The sequence below is a fragment of the Haliotis rubra genome, unplaced genomic scaffold (genome assembly GCF_003918875.1).
Source record: "Haliotis rubra isolate DU_JTF1 unplaced genomic scaffold, ASM391887v1 Scf922, whole genome shotgun sequence".
Classification (NCBI taxonomy): domain Eukaryota; kingdom Metazoa; phylum Mollusca; class Gastropoda; order Lepetellida; family Haliotidae; genus Haliotis; species Haliotis rubra.
Window position 1 is genome coordinate 220,142 of NW_025767660.1, and position 17,590 is coordinate 237,731.

Sequence of the window (17,590 nt, forward strand, 5' to 3'; positions counted from 1 at the left end):
ACAGACCATGGAGATTTTATAGGAAAAGGAACCAAATTCCCATGCTCCCTCTAAGATATTGTGAAAGCAACCACCGGAGTTCTAAAATGTTAGTGACTCGTATTGATTCAGTGTTTATCGTCCATCCTCTGCAGTACTCGCTTACGCGTGAAGATCCAGGGTAGAACTGGGCCCCGTTACTCAAAGCAATCGTAGCGCTACGACAGTCGTAAGTAAATGTTAAAGTATGGGAGTTAACACAATCGTAGCGCTACGATCGCTTTGAGGAACGGGGCCCTGGTCGTAGGCAACCAATGCTTTTCGTAAGAGGCCAGACAGTCTCCTTGGTGTGGTGGTAAGAGCACCCGCCAGGAGAGCGGAAGGTCACGGGTTCGCACGCACCCTCAAGTACCCTTTGAGATGAAGAATCCAGTAATGTACACCATGAGCATCGATCAACACTGTCGGGATACGGTGACAAGTCAGCGAGCATGGGCGACTGAAGAGTGAGTGAGTGAGTGGGTATGGCTTAACGCCGCTTTTAGCAATATTCCAGCAATTATCACAGCGGGGAACACCAGAAATGGGCTTCACACAATGTACCCATGTGGGGAATCGAACCCGGGTCTTCGGCGTGACGAGCGAACGCTTTAACCATTAGGCTACCCAACCGCTACTGAAGACCATTTGTAACTAGGATATAACACATGATATTAATTCAATCCCTGAAGTCGATAATCGAATTATATGAATAAAAACGTAACGTCATTTTCGATGGCTAATCTACAATTCCTGTAATGAGTGAGTGAGTGAGTTAATATTTAACGTCACATCGGCAATATCTGTAACGAATGGGTAGGTACGTGTTTTAGTCTCTGTGCTACTTTCAGATGTATGCAAGGAAGGTACATGCAAACCATTTTGAGGAAGTGTTTCTGCCAAATGTTCCGTGAAAACACATGTTTGTACATTATGAAAAGATCATGCTTCGTTCCAAAGTGAGGGAACTGATGCTGTTTTGAAACATTTTCCTATCCATTTATCGTTAGAGAAAGTTTTGCACGTTGTAGACGCACACAGCAGGCAAACCCATGAGTACGGATTTGGTGGCAACAAACCAATGACCATTATCATAGTCTGGAACTCGAACCCGAGATCAGCGGATTATGACATGAAAAAGGGATGCAACTCTGCAAAACCTTAGACTGACGAGTCACATCTGGGCTTCAGATTTTGTTAACTAAAAATATCCGCAAATCTATACATCTATCTTTTTTGCAGGAACATTCTCAAGTCTACCTTACCGACTGTAAATAATAATCTTTTGAAACGACAAAGTTGACATTGTCACTCATGATGTCTGAATCACGCATAAGGCGGAAATGGTATATTTTGAAAAACACTAGCTTACTAAACTAAAGTACAAAATACATTTTTTCGGTTGTGTTCCACCTGGGCCTCGCACAAACACTCTCAGGCTGGCACGTACAAGCCAACACGCAAATCCAGTTATCTAATCCACTCAGCCACCGGGGTTTATTCCAGATATAACATATTACATTCAACCAATTTCTCCAAATTTCAGTGTGTGCTCACAGCTTATAGCGATTTTATACACTAAAATCTTATCAATTTACATTTTCAAAGATGTTTGGTTCTATTCCAAATAAAGTACTGGCCAAGAAAAAGGATATACTACCCAAATTCCAAAATACTGTATTAATTTGCATTTTGTGTGAGTTGAGCTTTACGTCGTTTTTAGCAATATTCCCGCAGTACCACCACGGGGACACCAGAAATTGGCTTCACACAATATGTCCATGTGGGGAATCGAACCAGGATCTTCGGCGTGACAAGCGAACCCTTTACCCACAAGGCTACCCCACCGCCTCTAATTGAACTTATAAAATTCAGGGATGAATCTATCTGTCCTTTATTTCAGGCGGTAAATGCGGTGAACGAGGCACCAATGATCTCGCGGCTAGGTTTGTCTGTGCCATGACCCAGGAAGGAGTGCTGGCACTATCTCTGAGACAAACTGGTGACACGACAATACTCCCACCGCGACACACCCTGACTTACCTACTTACACAAGTGACCCCGATAACACATACAACGCGGTCATTCAGTTAACTTTTTCTATCCTCGAGGTATTCCGATAAACAGAGTACTTACAGTGTACTTTGTAAGTACTTTGTAAGTGTATTTGTCTACAATCGTTATCGAGGGCAAACGAAGTATAACGCAAAATAAAGCAACTGCACTGCACTGCTCTATTCAGGGATGTCACATGTCATTCCTTAAACATAAAATAATTATCATAATAATAAAAGGTATGGTTCAGTTTTACATTACACGTATAATAAAAAGATATCATTTATTTTCTCATAATCAATGGCGGCTTTGCATTGTCTGTACATGGAATGAATTAGCCTTTTGATGAAGGCCATGGGCACTTGGGTTCACACTCTGCAAAATGCCTGATGGAGTCGCAGTTGTCGGCCTTGGTTGGAGGTCATTCAGTCTTCTTTGAATCTCGTCCCAAAGGTGGTCTATTGGACCTAAATCCGGATTGAGTGCAGGTCATTGTAGGGTTTGGATGCCATGATGGCTAAGGAAGTCCAATGTTGCTCTGGTGGTGTGGGCATCATGCTGGAAGATGTGAGAACAACTGGTGTTACCACTAAACCATCCCGAGAACACTTGGTATCACCATTAAACACTCCAGAACACACTTGGTGTCACCACTAAAACCTCCCTAGAACACCTGGTGTGACCATTAAACCTCCCGAAAACACCTGGTGTCATGTTTACCCCCCTCCGAAAACACTTTGTGTCACCATTAAACCCTTCCCGAGAACACTTGGTGTCGCCACACAACCTGCCCGAAAACACTTGGTGTCCCCACTAAACCCTCCCCGAGAACACCTGGTGTCACCACTAAACCGCCTGAAAACACTTGGTGTCACCACTAAAAGTTCCCGAGGACACTTGGTGTCAATACTAAACCTTTCGAGAACAGCTGATGTCATCACTACGTGTAATTTCAGGGATTATATTTTGATATCTTTCTGAATTTTTCAGCCTTTTACGCCCGGTGGAATTTCTGAGATAACCGAGATTGATTACACTCGTGGGCGTATTTAACTATCATTCTTTCACTCTTAATGAATATTGCCAGTCCACATCAAAGACTCTGATTCTCTGACAGATTTCAAATCACGACTTAAGACTTACCTTTTCTCCTCTGTATATAACTGACTCTCTCCCTCTTCCCCCTGCATGCACTAGTGTGTGGATTATAGCGCATAACAAATGTCCATTATTATTATTATTATTATTATTATCATTATTATTATGAATATGGGTTGCTTTGATAGCCTAGGAATATCGTCGGCTTTTTAAACTTTATGAAAGCTTGTTTGAGACTTCGAGTGAACTAAATTATATAAGCAATATTCCAGCTGAAACACAGCTGTTTGGGACGAATTCAAGGAATCAGACAAATCAGAGATTAAAACTATGAGGGTTCATTTGGATACAATCACTCACTCGTGATCAGGTGAGATCATTCCAATCATTCTTTTCGTGGAGGTGTATCGCCCCACAAAGACGGCTTATCTTTCTGTCAATGCCTTGATAACGGACAGGACTGTCCAAGCTGTCGGTGTTTAAGACAGGTTGGGTCTTCGTGGCTAATTCAGAGGCTAGTCTCTGTTGTAAAAATAGTTGTTACATCTTAGGTCCGTGTTCGAATCCTGACCATGAATCTGGCCACACTGTTGTGCCTTTGTGCTGTGGCTGTTTTGGTTGCATCTGATAAGTGTTACAGCGGATTTGGTTGTTTCAAAACCTTCGGGTCTTTCACGGCATTGCCCCAGGCTCCCGATGTGATTAAGACAGCCTTTGAATTGTACAACCGGCATGGTAAGTCTGTCATGCTTGCAACGGACAGTTCACACTGGAAGAATTTGTTGAGCTCTGGACATTTCAGCGCCAGTAAGGAGACGAAGTTCATCATCCATGGCTTCTCAAACAGTGGTCATACTTCATGGGTGACAGAGATGAAGGATACTCTCTTGCAGAAGGTGAGACTTTAGCACAATCCAACAGTGTGCGCCTTCAGCACAAACCAGCAGTGTATGGGTTTAGCACAATCCAGCAGTGTGTGCCTTTAGCACAGTCGAACAGTGTATGCCTTTAGCACAATCCAACAGTGTATGCCTTTAGCACAGTCGAACGGTGTATGCCTTTAGCACAACCCAGCAGTGTGCGCCTTTAGCACAATCCAGCAGTGTGTGCCTTTAGCACAGTCGAACAGTGTATGCCTTTAGCACAATCCAACAGTGTATGCCCTTAGCACAGTCGAACAGTGTATGCCTTTAGCACAATCCAGCAGTGTGCGCCTTTAGCACAATCCAGCAGTGTGCCCCTTCAGCACAATCCAACAGTGTATGCCTTTAGCACAATCCAACAGTGTATGCCTTTAGCACTATCAAGCAGTGTATGCATTTAGCACAATCCAGCAGTGTGCGCCTTTAGCACAATCCAGCAGTGTGCCCCTTCAGCACAATCCAGTAGTGTATGCCTTAAGCACAATCCAACAGTGTGTGCCTTTAGCACAATCCAGCAGTGTATGCCTTTAGCACAGCCCAGCAGTGTGCGCCTTTAGCACAATCCAGCAGTGTGCGCCTTTAGCACTATCCAACAGTGTATGCCTTTAGCACTATCAAGCAGTGTATCCCTTTAGCACAATCCAACAGTGTATGCCTTTAGCACATCCCAGCAGTGTGCGCCTTTAGCACAATCCAGCAGTGTGCGCCTTTAGCACTATCCAGCAGTGTGCGCCTTTAGCACATTCCAACAGTGTATGCCTTAGCACTATCTAGCAGTGTATGCCTTTAGCACAATCCAACAGTGTATGCCTTTAGCACAATGCAACAGTGTATGCCTTTAGCACAATCCAACAGTGTATGCCTTTAGCACAACCCAGCAGTGTGCGCCTTTAGCACTATCCAACAGTGTATGCCTTTAGCACAACCCAGCAGTGTATGCCTTTAGCACAATCCAGCAGCGTGCGCCTTTAGCACAATCCAGCAATATGAGGCTTTAACGAACAAACAATCCGCATCTAAATCCCATCACTCAACCCTCCACTTGTTTCCAGGGTGACTTCAACGTGATCGTGGTCGACTGGGGCAACGGGTCCGCGTTCCCCTTCACCCAGGCGACAGCGAACACGTTCCTGGTAGCAGCAGAGGTGGGCAGGTTCATCAAGTACTTGCGTTCGTCGCTCCACGTGGACCTGAACAAGGTCCATCTAATTGGTCACAGTCTCGGGGCTCAGATCAGCGGGAATGTAGGCGCCGCCGTCAGGGGCATCAGGAGAATCTCAGGTACGGTGAGACCCGTGAAAAAAACCCATGGTCTTCAAAAACCCATGTTTGTCGTAAAAGGCAACAAACAGGATGGGGTGGTTATGCTCGCTGATTTGGTTGACACATGTTATCGAATCCCATGTCTGAATCGTCTGGTCCAGACTCAATTATTTAAAACCGCCGGCATATAGATGGAATATAGCTGGGTAAGGCGTTAAACAACAAACCAACACACTCAGGTACTGTGACCTTTTCCTGAAGTTTTAATAACACAGATGATCGCGATATGTGTCTTAGAACCACTCGCAATTGTGCTACTTGATTCCGACTTCTCGGGGAACAGGCAGGCATCAAAGCCAGTTTCTCACATCCGCCCTTTCTTTCCTGGATGTCTGGATTTAAATATCCAAGGTGCGCGCGTGCGTGTGTCTGTGTGAGTGAGTGTATTGGGGTGGTTCTTGGGTGCATGTGGTGGGATGGACGGATTTCTAATATTCAGAAAGGGATATAATTGTTTAAACACTGATCCAACTATATTTTTCAAAGCATTCAAGGTTCCACTCATATGCTGACATAGCGGATCCTGTCAAAGGCTAAGGGGAACAATTCTACACAGATTGGCCACTGATACCTGCCATACAAAGAAATGAGATGTTTACATTGGTTTCGGTCAGGTCTTGTCACAAAGAATCGTGTAATTATTTTCAGGTTTGGATCCAGCCGAACCCTACTTCATCGACTTCACAGACTCTAACCGCCTTGACAAGAGTGATGCCGGCTTCGTCGACGTCATCCATACCGATGCGGAGAAGTTTAGCGGCGTCGCAGGTATAGAATGAATTTGAGGTGGTCTGTTATGCTGTAAAAATACCATGCTAACATGCAAGACTTTATTTAACGAAGTTCCTTGGTGTTAAGGAGTGACTGGGATAGCCGAAGACACGGGTTCGATGGTTCACTAAGTATTTGGAATAACAGACTATCAGAAATACCAGTCGATTGTCGGTTTAACCTATTCGACCACCTTGTTCAGCCCATATTGTTATATGGTTAAGAAAAATATGGAACTTTGAGAAACCAATACTGTGGGAACGTGCACATATATTTTATTCGTAACTATATACTTACGCTAAAATAGTCAAAGCCAGATTATATACTGCATGGCGGGCCAGGAAGATCTCCATTTAGCATTTTTTTTAAATAACAATGATATAATATCATTGTCTCTCACGTGTTGCCTATTACACACGTTTCATTTGTCTAATGTGAAACAACACTCTGAATGAAATAAAAACATGTTTTCAATATATGTGTTAAAAGTACAACTGGTTATCTCTGTGTTTATCGCATGGTAAAATCTTAAAGTTAAATAGTCCTGATATGTTAGTTTTGTATATATTCCACAAAAATATTCCGCAAAAGTCCAATATTATCATACACTTAAACACTGTTGTGTCGAACTTGGTCCTTGTGTATTCCTTCTTCAGTCATATTTTGCGTTTGTGTCGAACTTCCGATAACTCAAAGTATTTACACAGGTCACTTTAAAGTCGACACAACGGTTTGAAGGTATCCCCTGTCTTTAGCTATACCTTTAGCTATACCTATGTGTTGGGGGCGGTGGGGTAGCCTAGCAGATAAAGCGTTGGCTTGTCACGTCGAAAACCCGGGTTCGATTCCCCGCATGGGTACAATGTGTGAAGCCCATTTCTGGTGTTCCCCGCCGTTTGCTGGAATATTGCCAAACGCGGCGTAAACCATAATCACTCATTCATGTCTACTGGAGGAATGTAACCCTAGTTAATCATGGTTAATGTTTATTGCTCGCCAGGGTTTGGTATGAAGAAAACATGTGGGGACATCGACTTCTACCCCAACGGGGGTGAGGATCAGCCCGGATGTTCCGACAACCCACTCGGCAGCCTTCTCGGTGGCCTTCTCGGAGGACATATTCATCGTAAGTTGAGCGCTGATTGTTTGTAATTGAGAAAAAAAAATACTGCTCGGTTCGGCACGTCACTTTCCGTCTTTTTCCGGGAGAATGTCCCAAACATGTATTCAACACAAAGCATCCGATTACCTCTCTGACGAAGGCAAGCTACTTTAAAAATGTTTCTGTTGTTGTTTAACGCCGCACTCAGACGGCCACCTCGAAACTATAGACAAACCAGTGATTGATATTGTCAAGAACGACCCATTGAGACTGAGATACGAGTACACAAACTAGAATATACTTTGTGTCATTTATACTTTTAATATCTACTGAGGAACGTTTATTGCTTTTTCAATTTAATACATATGACGACGTATTGCATTTAATGAAAACAAATCCCGGGCTTATAAATGATTGTTGTTGGGGCGGTGGGGTAGCCTAGTGGTTAAAGCGTTGGCTCGTCACGCCGAAGATCCGAGTTCAAATCCCCACATGAGTAGAATGTGGAAACCCATTTCTGGTGTCCCCCGCCGCGATATTGCTGGAATATTGCTAAAAGCGGCGTAAAACCTTACTCACTCACTCACACATGATCGTTGTTAAAAAGGCTGAGCAAACCCTCAATACTATCTAAATGTGAAGCGTTGTAACCTATCGGGCTTACATGAAAAAGATGGCTTGCTACGCGCCTGGCACTAACACACCAGCCTATTCCACCATAACATTCAGTCTTTAGTAGAAGGGGCGGTTGGGTAGCCAAATGGTTAAAGCGTCCGCTCGTACGCCGAAGATCCGGGTTCGATTGCCCACATGGGTTCAAAGTGTAAAGACCACTTCTCTTGTACCCCGCCGTGATATTGCTGGAATGTTACTTGTTAAAAGGCGTAAAACCATACTCACCCACACACGTAGTAGCCGAAAATTGTGAAGACATAATTTGGCATCTTTTCATGAACTATATTCCTCATTTATCGTGGTTTACCCTCACAGAGGCTACCGACACGGTGTCATGCAGTCACGGGCGATCTCATAGATACTTCATAGAGAGCATGAAGTCCAGCTCGTGCAAGTTCACAGGACACACGTGCAAGGACTGGGCTACATACGAGACGGGAAACTGTCATGGCTGCCCTTCTGGTGGATGTCCAGTGATGGGATACAACGCTGATCAAACCTCGGCCAGGGGATCATTCTACCTGAGCACAGGACAAACTAGTCCTTTCTGTGGTATGTACATCTTAGAACATTTTATTCTATGGTACGTGTTGTTCAAACCAGTCCTTTCTGTGGTACTTTTTAAATGTTTTTGTTGTTCAAACCAGTCCTTTCTATGGCACGTGTTGTTCAAACCAGTCTATTCTGAGGTATGTACAGCTTAGAACATTGTATTCTATGGTACGTGTTGTTCAAACCAATCTATTCTGTAGTAGGTACAGCTTAGAACATTGTACTCTATGGTACGTGTTGTTCAAACCAGTCTATTCTGTGGTATGTACAGTTTAGAACATTGTATTCTATGGTAGTGTTGTTCAAACCAGTCTATTCTGTGGTATGTACAGCTTAGAACATTGTATTCTATGGTACGTGTTGTTCAAACCAGTCCTCTCTGTGGTATGTACAGCTTAGAACATTGTATTCTATGGTACGTGTTGTTCAAACCAGTCCTCTCTGTGGTATGTACAGCTTAGAACATTGCATTCTATGGTACGTGTTGTTCAAACCAGTCCATTCTGTGGTATGTACAGCTTAGAACATTGTATTCTATTGTATGTGTTGTTCAAACCAATCTATTCTGTAGTAGGTACAGCTTAGAACATTGCATTCTGTGGTACGTGTTGTTCAAACCAGTTTATTCTGAGGAATGTACAGCTTAGAACATTGTATTCTATGGTAGTGTTGTTCAAACCAGTCTATTCTGTAGTATGTACAGCTTAGAACATTGTATTCTATGGTACGTGTTGTTCAAACCAATCTATTCTGAGGAATGTACAGCTTAGAACATTGTATTCTATGGTAGTGTTGTTCAAACCAGTCTATTCTGTGGTATGTACAGCTTAGAACATTGTATTCTATGGTAGTGTTGTTCAAACCAGTCTATTCTGTGGTATGTACAGCTTAGAACATTGTATTCTATGGTGCGTGTTGTTATTCTGTGGTATGTAACCAGTCTATTCTGTGTTGTATGTATTCAGCTTAGAGCATTGTATTCTATGGTGCGTGTTGTTCAAACCAGTCTATTCTGTGGTATGTACAGCTTAGAACATTGTATTCTATGGTACGTGTTGTTCAAACCAGTCTATTCTGTGGTATGTACAGCTTAGAACATTGTATTCTATGGTATTCAAACCAGTCTATTCTGTGGTATGTTCAGAACATTGTATTCAGTTCAAACCAGTCTATTCTGTGGTATGTACAGCTTAGAACATTGTATTCTATGGTACGTGTTGTTCAAACCAGTCCTCTCTGTGGTATGTACAGCAGAACATTGCATTAGAACCATTGTATTGGTATGAACATTGTATTCTATGGTGTGTTGTTCAAACCAGTCTATTCTATTCTGTGGTATGTACAGCTTAGAACATTGTATTCTATGGTATGTGTTGTTCAAACCAGTCTATTCTGAGGTATGTACAGCTTAGAACATTGTATTCTATGGTACGTGTTGTTCAAACCAGTCTATTCTGAGGTATGTACAGCTTAGAACATTGTATTCTATGGTACGTGTTGTTCAAACCAGTCTATTCTGTGGTATGTACAGCTTAGAACATTGTATTCTATGGTAGTGTTGTTCAAACCAGTCTATTCTGTGGTATGTACAGCTTAGAACATTGTATTCTATGGTAGTGTTGTTCAAACCAGTCTATTCTGAGGAACATGTACAGCTGTTCAGAACATTGTATTCTATGGTCTATGGTAGTGTTGTTCAAACCAGTCTATTCTGTGGTATGTACAGCTTAGAACATTGTATTCTATGGTACGTGTTGTTCAAACCAGTCTATTCTGTGGTATGTACAGCTTAGAACATTGTATTCTATGGTACGTGTTGTTCAAACCAGTCTATTCTGTGGTATGTACAGCTTAGAACATTGTATTCTATGGTATGTGTTGTTCAAACCAGTCTATTCTGAGGTATGTACATCTTAGAACATTGTATTCTATGGTACGTGTTGTTCAAACCAATCTATTCTGAGGTATGTACAGCTTAGAACATTGTATTCTATGGTAGGTGTTGTTCAAACCAGTCTATTCTGAGGAATGTACAGCTTAGAACATTGTATTCTATGGTAGTGTTGTTCAAACCAGTCTATTCTGTGGTATGTACAGCTTAGAACATTGTATTCTATGGTAGTGTTGTTCAAACCAGTCTATACTGTGGTATGTACAGCTGATAACATTGTATTCTATGGTAGTGTTGTTCAAACCAGTCTATTCTGTGGTATGTACAGCTTAGAACATTGTATTCTATGGTAGTGTTGTTCAAACCAGTCTATTCTGTGGTATGTACAGCTTAGAGCATTGTATTCTATGGTGCGTGTTGTTCAAACCAGTCTATTCTGAGGTATGTACAGCTTAGAGCATTGTATTCTATGGTATGTGTTGTTCAAACCAGTCTATTCTGTGGTATGTACAGCTTAGAACATTGTATTCTATGGTACGTGTTGTTCAAACCAGTCCTCTCTGTGGTATGTACAGCTTAGAACATTGTATTCTATGGTACGTGTTGTTCAAACCAGTCCTCTCTGTGGTATGTACAGCTTAGAACATTGCATTCTATGGTACGTGTTGTTCAAACCAGTCCATTCTGTGGTATGTACAGCTTAGAACATTGTATTCTATTGTATGTGTTGTTCAAACCAATCTATTCTGTAGTAGGTACAGCTTAGAACATTGTATTCTATTGTATGTGTTGTTCAAACCAGTCTATTCTGAGGTATGTAAAGCTTAGAACATTGTATTTTATGCTACGTGTTGTTCAAACCAGTCTATTCTGTGGTATGTACAGCTTAGAACATTGTATTCTATGGTGCGTGTTGTTCAAACCACGAGGAATGTGTTGACCAGTCGATTCTGTTTTATTTGTATACTCCTGTCTGTGGTGCATGTTGTTCAAACCGGTAGGGCGGTTGGGTAGTCTAGTTGTTAACGCGTTCGCTCGTCACGCCGAAGACCCGGGTTCCTTTCCCCACATGGGTACAATGTGTGAAGCCTATTTCTGGTGTCCCCCGCTGTGATATTGCTGGAATATTGCTAAAAGCGGCGTAAAACTACTCACTCACTCAAACCAGTCTATTTTGTGATGTGTACAATTACCACTATATGATGAGTATGTGTTTGTTTGACGTCACAATCAGCAGTGTTACAGCTGTAAGACACGCTCTGTAAGACACGCTCTGTAAACAATCGAGTCTTGACCAGACAATGCAGTGATTATCACCATGCGATACGATGACAGAGCATGCGTTTATGAATCAGTATACAAATGTGATGACACCAGGTGTTCGCGAAAAGGTATCCTGTCCCACCGCTGACACCTGTCATAAACGCATGCAAAGACTCGTCAACTGTTCACCTGAAACCAATCGGGCACGTTTATTTACAAATGCCCAATACCCGTGAAGATTCGGGTTAAAATGGATCTTCAGTAACCCATGCTTGTCGAAAGAGGCTACTCACGGGATCAGGTGGTCAGGCTCGCTGACACATGCCATCGTATCCCAGTCCCGTATCGTAAATTGATGCTCGTGCTGTTGATCACTGGATTGTCTGGTCCAGACTCGATTATTTACAAACCGCCTCCATATAGCTGGAATATTGTTGAGTGCGGGGTAAAACAAACAAACAAATAAGTGAAACCAAACTAAAACAAATGCCCAATGGATCAAGGACTGATTTTTTTCTTAATTCACGATATAAATACATAAACGTCAACCCTAATGATATTTGTGTCATTTCATGGAAAACGACGGTAGCAATCAATTTTCTTGTTAAAATCGTCAAACTTAACATATGTTACATATGTTATATTTGGGATTACACTTTCTTAGTAAAGTACAGATTCTAGTACTTTTTGGGTTGAGTCCCATCCGGGATTCGAACCCACACCCTCGTCAAACGTGTCAATTATAATGATATGGTGATATCTGTTAATAATACAGCCGTAACTATAGTAACGCATATTTAAATTATTTTCCCTCAGGGCATGAGTTTTTCGTCGAGATTGACCTTGCCTCTGTCGACGAGGACGCTTACGGCCGTCTATACGTCACCCTAACAGGGTCAAAGGGCACAAGTGCAGAGGCAGAGTTCACGAGGTAAGATTGTTGCTGGAGGTTAGATTTTTGTCATTTTAACAATATGCTATTTTGGTACCTACACGAGAAATGTTTTTGACATCCGTGATAAGAAAATATCTTTTTTTCATTAAATGTCCGTGGAGCACAAACCCCTTAAGATATTAATTAAGATGGTAATGTACGCTATTTATTTTATGGATATAAATTTACGCCACTTGGTCGAAGGCAGTCGTTTAATTTGGCAAGGGTGAATTAGTATGGCTTTAAGCAACTTTCAGCAATATTCAAGGAATATCATGACGTCAGAAATGGGCTTCACGCATTGTACATTTTGACGAATTGAAACCCCTACAGCTTATAACAGTAATCTAGATCTCCTAGATCTCCTGCCTGTTTCATACAATGGACCAGCCCTGAAAGAGCTTGCTTTTGCAGACAATACCCCATTTCAGATGACGTAATCATAGGACATAACTTATTATCATATTTTCACTTATTCATACAAGGACACACCCATTGTATACATGATGCCAAGAGTTAGTCTTACCACCGCTTTATAGACTTCAGTTATTTCACGGCGATACATGTCCGCATGATTTTGTCTTCATCCTTCATCCTTCATCTCAACTTTAGTGCGTGCTTCAATGAAGTATAAACACATATGTCCTTCAGTTTGAAATGCTGTTATCTTGTTTCAGGGAAAACCGCCATTACCACAAATCTGACCACGAGAAACATATGATCGCCATTGCCAAGGACATAGGATCTGTGTCAGGGGTCAAGGTCAAATTTGACAAAGGAAAAGGACTTGCATCTTCAGGGAGCGACAGCGAAGTGATCGTCAGCCGAGTCTTTGTCAGGGACGCAAACACGTCTCACCAGTAAGTCAAAGTGTTAGCTGCAAAATCGCTTTCATTTCACACCGTATGGTAAGTCAAGATGCAGTGGCTAGCTGCAACATCGTATACGTCTCACCAGTAAGTCAAGATGCAGTGGTAAGCTGCAACATCGTATACGATTCCACTGTAAGTCAAAATGTAGTGGTTAGCTGCAACATCGTATACGTCTCACAAGTAATTCAAGATGCAGTGGTTAGCTGCAACATCGTATACGTCTCCACTGTAAGTCAAAATGTAGTGGTTAGCTGCAACATCGTATACGTCTCACAAGTAATTCAAGATGTAGTGGCTAGCTTCAACATCGTATACGTCTCCACTGTAAGTCAAAATGTAGTGGTTAGTTGCAACATCGTATCCGTCTCCACTGTAAGTCAAGATGTTGTGGCTAGCTGCAACATCGTATACGTCTCACAAGTAATTCAAGATGTAGTGGCTAGCTGCAACATCGTATACGTCTCCACTGTAAGTCAAGATGCAGTGGCTATCTGCAACATCGTATACGTCTCACAAGTAAGTCAAGATGTAGTGGCTAGCTGCAACATTGTATACGCCTCACCAGTAAGTCAAGATGCAGTGGCCAGCTGCAACATCGTATACGTCTCACCAGTAAGTCAAGGTGTAGTGGCTAGGTGCAGCATCGTATACGTCTCACCAGTAAGTCAAGATGTAGTGGTTAGATGCAACATCGTATACGTCTCACAAGTAAGTCAAGATGCAGTGGTTAGCTGCAACATCGTATACGTCTCACAAGTAAGTCAAGATGTAGTGGCTAGGTGCAGCATTGTATACGCCTCACCAGTAAGTCAAGATGCAGTGGCCAGCTGCAACATCGTATACGTCTCACCAGTAAGTCAAGATGTAGTGGCTAGCTGCAACATCGTATACGTCTCACCAGTAAGTCAAGATGTAGTGGCTAGCTGCAACATCGTATATGTCTCACCAGTAGGTCAAGACGTAGTGGCTAGCTGCAACATCGTATACGTCTCCACTGTAAGTCAAGATGTCGTGGTTAGCTTCAACATCGTATGCGTCTCACAAGTAAGTCAAGATGTAGTGGCTAGCTACAACATCGTACACGTCTCCACTGTAAGTCAAGATGCAGTGGCCAGCTGCAACATCGTATACGTCTCACAAGTAAGTCAAGATGTTGTGGATAGCTGCAACATCGTATGCGTCTCACAAGTAAGTCAAGATGCAGTGGTTAGCTGCAACATCGTATACGTCTCACCAGTAAGTCAAAATGCACAATCCACGCGATTTAAACACGGAAAAGGCTTAGAATTGGTCCTAAGCAACATTTGTTGCGACTAACGGGATCGGGTGGTGAGATTCGTTGACTTGGTTGATGAATCCCGATTACGTGGATGGTATTGACTGGACAAGTGGGTCCATTACTAGTCTACAACCAGGACATATGGGAAATGCCTTTCTGGAATCTCTACAAACGCCATATATAGCAACAAAAAATACTTTAAATTATTTGGGGGCTCTATAATACATTCAGGTGATTTAGGACGGTTCGCATGTCACACTATTGGATTCAGTTGAACTGAACCATGTCCCGTACAGAATTAATGAAAGTCTCGAAACACGGGGAATAATAATTCATCCAGCACTTATTTCTGGTATATTTATTTGGTTCATACTGACACAGACTAAATAGACTGAGGCCCAAAAGTAACGCAACATCTTGTTTCAATAACAGTGTGTCTAATTTGACCATAAACTTTTGAAAACATACACATGCACGCTGGTGGTTGGATGCTAAAATGTTATAAACAGATTTTAATCAAATGTTCAGATCTTGAGTTTCACACATGCTAGATTACAGATTCTAATGTATATTGATGTAGCTCACGCACATGTCAAGGTCAATCGGGCAGTGACGAAGTAGGTGTCGTAACGACAACGTTACCGGCGTGACAGCTATCCATACGTGGACACAACGTTCACCGTGGGCAACACTTCGTCACAGTGCGCTCGGCGGTTCTGACAATCAAAGCGACGGCGCACTTACAATTGTATAATAGTATCATTAGACTCTGTGAATAATCCCCCTGGGCGTGACTGGTGTAACCGGGCGCCATTAATCAAACATGTGCCCTGTAGTAAAATCCAAACTCGACTGCAGATCCATCTGAGACAACGGAAAGAGATAAAACCTCCAACTCAAGTTCAGACTAAGAAAGAACAATATCCGAAAACTCTGAAACAGTCTACATTACTTTGGCAAGCCCGGATTTCTTAAAAATGAAGTAATGATCCTGGGTCTTTCTTTCGGTATAAATAGATGACTGAAAAGGAAAAATCTTCTAATCAATGAATCTGTCTGATTAAATGATCAAACTGTGTTACTGTGTTCGGTGTTCCGAATCTTTGGCACAGTAAGGTACATAGATCTCTCATCTCTCTCTCTCTCCCTCCCTCTCTCCCTCTCTCTCTCTCCCTCCCTCTCTCCCTCTCTCTCTCTCTGTCTCTCTCTCCTCTCTCTCTCCCTTTCCTCCCCCTCAAATAGCTCACCAATAATAAAGCAATGATAATGGTTAGCTAATGCTCACTCACCTGAACACTGTTATAAGCATAGTTACTGAGATATTCTCTCGATCCCCTAGCCTCGATATTCTCTCGATCCCCTAGCCTCGATTTTCTCTCGATCAATGGTCTAGCGGATAGAGCACCCGTCCGGAGATCGTAGAGATCACCTGGTGTCATACCAAACGTTAAAATACTTGCTACCCTGCCCTGCACTCTGACCCATGAAGATCCGGGTTAGAATTGATCTTCAGCAACCCATGCTTGTCGTAAGAGGCGACTAACGGGATCGGGTGGTCTGGCATGGTAGACATATGTCATCGTATCCCAATTGCGTAGATCGATGTTCATGCTGTTGATCACTGGATTGTCTGGTCCGGACTTGATTATTTACAGACCGCCGCCATATAGCTGGAATATTGCTGAGTGCGGCGTTAAACAACAACTAAACAAAGGCTGGGGCTTTGCTCAGGGGATGTCAAACGCACTGCTCAACTTAGGGTCAGTATCCTATATTTGAGTGGAGTATTTTTAAAACTAGGCTGAATATCTCTGCGGGTTAGCACTATAACACCAGCAGAAGTCTGAACTATTATAAGCAGAAAGACACATATGCACAATCTCACACGCATCCCCAGACATACGCACGTGTAGTTTTTATGGGAGGACACCCATGTGCACGTCGTTGTTGCCACCCTAGGTCAGTCCTCATTTCATCTGTCCAGCACGGGTCAACGCCCGGTACCTTCACACAGTGTATAGACTCTTTTGTTTGATGATGGATTAATTCAAATTTTTATTTTCCAGGGTGAAATTCTGTGCCCATAACGCACATGTAGCGGACGACAAATCCGTAACGCTGACGTCACACAGTGGGTGTTGACGTCATACATTGGGTGTTTACACGTAACGTTGTACTGGCTCCTGTGTACTGTTTAATATGGTGGTCAATAAAATAGACTCAAGACACGGTTTAAAGGTGTCTTGGTTGCAGTCAACCCCTGACGGATATTTGAAAAACGTTTTTGGTTTACACCTTGTAACATTTCAGTTGTAAACCCGATGGTCGCTTTACATCATCTACACCAGAGAATAACCTCTTTACCCGTAAAGATCCGGGCTAGAATTGGTCTTCAGCAGCTAATGCTTGTCGTTACGGGATCGGGTGGTCAGGCTCGCTGACGTGGTTGACAAATGTCATCGGTTCCCAATTGCGCAGATCGATGCTATACTGTTGATCACTGGATTGTCTGGTCCAGACTCAATTATTTACAGACCGCCGCCATATAGCTGTAATATTGCTGAGTGCGGCGTTAAACTAAACTCACTCACTTTTATGTCAAGTGTCCTCGCCAGATCTGATTTTGTTCTCTGTCCTGTCCCTAACGAGCAGAGCCAGTGGAATAATCCCCATGTGACGTTATTTCACCAGTAGAGATATAATATATCAGCTGAAATTGTTTTGATTTAAAACTTTAATTTCTAGCTCTATTTAAGTTTTTCGCATGTATTCTACTCGCAGAAAGATGAGAACTACCCAACACGTGGTATGGCAGGTTAACCGTAGTATTATGA

At 42.5% G+C, this 17,590-nt stretch overlaps 1 protein-coding gene across 1 annotated transcript; it reads left to right on the top strand.

Moving 5' to 3' along the window:
• The first annotated feature begins 3,616 nt into the window (after positions 1–3,616).
• Positions 3,617–16,989, top strand: LOC124264404 (pancreatic triacylglycerol lipase-like). Its single transcript, XM_046699146.1, has 8 exons — positions 3,617–4,067; positions 5,147–5,375; positions 6,066–6,185; positions 7,189–7,314; positions 8,281–8,517; positions 12,488–12,602; positions 13,283–13,465; positions 16,823–16,989. The coding sequence occupies exons 1-8, from the start codon at positions 3,744–3,746 to the stop codon at positions 16,896–16,898; spliced, it is 1,410 nt and encodes a 469-aa protein (XP_046555102.1). The 5' UTR covers positions 3,617–3,743; the 3' UTR covers positions 16,899–16,989.
• The last annotated feature ends 601 nt before the right edge of the window (positions 16,990–17,590 follow it).